Below are 2,143 nucleotides of genomic sequence, written 5' to 3' on the forward strand. Positions count from 1 at the left end.
GAAATGAATTATTCTAGTTCATATGATAATCGTAAGTGTGATTAAAATGAAGTTTTATTTTTTTATTTCACTGAGGGGGGGGGGATTTATAGTCGCCGACGATCTCTGTAATCGATGCAAAGAGGAAATGGATTTATGAAATGTCAAATATTATTCATATTTTTTATTTAAAAAAAATAAAAATTTTATCTTGAAAACTACAATAAATAAAACCCAAAAAATTATTTTAAAAAATATTCACTCATTTAAAAAAAAAATTCTTAAAAAACAATGCGACAAAATAATACTCCCTTAAAAATCAATATTTTCTGAATTTGACATTCTTCTCAAAAATTCTGAAAGAATCATAATTATATTTAGAAAACGGATTCGTGTTTAGCATACAAAATACTACAAGATTTACATTTTTGTTCAAGTAATGATCTCCAATTCCTAAATTAATGTGATTAACATAAATATTAAATATTAAAAAAATGTTATTCCAAAAAGTAAAAAATTATTGATATCTAAAAATCAAAATAAAAACGTATCCTTTAATCATTAGTGTAATATATATCTTCTATATTGTGTCTTAAGATAAAGTTGAAACAATAATCTTCCAATTCCTGAAAATTATATGATATATAAATAATTAAGTTAATATAGAATAAAATTACATTTTTTAAATAAATTTAACATTTAAATTGAAACTAAATCAATTGGTAAATCAATCTTATAAAAAATGATCGAATATTTTATCTTGGAAAAGAAATAATAGAAAAAAGAGAAAAAAGTGATACCTTTATGCCATACTGCATTGCTATTTTTTTAATAGAGAATACGTCAAATACTGTTATCTTTTTTTTTATTATTTGAATACAATCTTTCTCAAGATTCAACATGCAGTATTTGTTAGACAACTTCAAAAGCTCTGCAACGAAACATTTTAATTATGAATTGAAGATGGTACTAATGTATTTAATTAAAACTCACCTAATTCGTTTTTCAAAGACAATAGATCGATTATACCGGTGTATAAATATTTAAAAAACGCTCTATACACAATGTACGAATAATCATCATACTTGATAACCCTGTTCCAAAATATGTTAAAGTGCAACAAATGCAGTCAAACGTTACAAGTTTTTAATAAAAATGCACTAATTATTTCATAAATAATTACCTTTGTTTATTTTCAAGTCCACTAAACTGGAACATGTTTGCGAAATATGATGAACGGATTTTCAGAATATTCTTGTGAACGTAGATAGATTTCTTTCCAACTTCTACTGTAAGACAGCTCGTTGACTTTAAACATGAGAAATAAGAATTATTCGAAATAAATATAACAAGTATAATATAAGAAGAGAAAAATTATTAGTATATAAAAAACGTGCTGAAAATCTATAGAATAAGGAGGATAAAGAGGAGGATGGATGCAAGTACTTTTAAATGTATGAAAATAAACGTATGAAAATGTTTAACAAATGGTTTGCTTTGCCTCTAACAGGCCTCCAATTAATTGAAAATCTATTAAAGTATATTAACGCATTAGAGAATAAAATTTACACTATCGTTGAACGCCGCTTCTAAATCACTTAATATCATATTTTCTTCATCTGTATATGTATGAGTAATAGATATCGGTGATTGTGCCATCGTCGAATTGCATATGCCAAATATATTTGTGTATTCGCAGATGGCATATTCCTTAATTTTCTTTCCAAACAGCTCACCCCGTACATAGACGAGTTGATCTTCGTTAGATTTGAGAATGCTCGTATATTCTATGGTGGCGATATCTGATATTTTCCTTATATTAGGTATATTTATCTGCAATTGCAAAATTTTCTGGTTTATTTTATTTATTCCTTTACGAAAATAATAATTAAACAATTCACCATAAAAGGAGATAGTATTTCATTAATATAGAATGAACTCAATTGTTTCTTATAGTTAGCACCCCAGGCATAGACTTTTCCTTTGTCAGTGAGGATAAGTGTATGAAAATGTCCACAAACAATTTTAACTAAAATATCGAAATTAGAGAAATTTGTTTATTTAATAGTATCATATTCATAAATTTTAGATTTACTTATATATCTTCACTTTTTTTACTAATATATATATATATATATATATATATATATATATATATATATAT

The 2,143-nt window shown here is 24.9% G+C and overlaps 1 protein-coding gene across 1 annotated transcript in view; it reads right to left on the bottom strand.

The window, feature by feature from the left end:
• Nucleotides 1-533: 533 nt before the first annotated feature.
• LOC105622435 (RCC1 and BTB domain-containing protein 1-like) overlaps nucleotides 534-2,143 on the bottom strand; it is a 3,047-nt gene continuing 1,437 nt past the window's right edge. Inside the window, exons 4-9 of the mRNA XM_012203853.1 lie at nucleotides 1,881-2,008; nucleotides 1,549-1,812; nucleotides 1,163-1,287; nucleotides 973-1,073; nucleotides 780-910; nucleotides 534-605 (exon numbers count right to left, since the gene is read on the bottom strand). Coding sequence (XP_012059243.1) covers nucleotides 534-605; nucleotides 780-910; nucleotides 973-1,073; nucleotides 1,163-1,287; nucleotides 1,549-1,812; nucleotides 1,881-2,008 — 821 coding nt within the window. The remainder of the gene's footprint in view (nucleotides 606-779; nucleotides 911-972; nucleotides 1,074-1,162; nucleotides 1,288-1,548; nucleotides 1,813-1,880; nucleotides 2,009-2,143) is intronic.

The sequence above is a fragment of the Atta cephalotes genome, assembly GCF_000143395.1.
Source record: "Atta cephalotes unplaced genomic scaffold scaffold00044, whole genome shotgun sequence".
NCBI classification, from domain to species: Eukaryota; Metazoa; Arthropoda; class Insecta; order Hymenoptera; family Formicidae; genus Atta; species Atta cephalotes.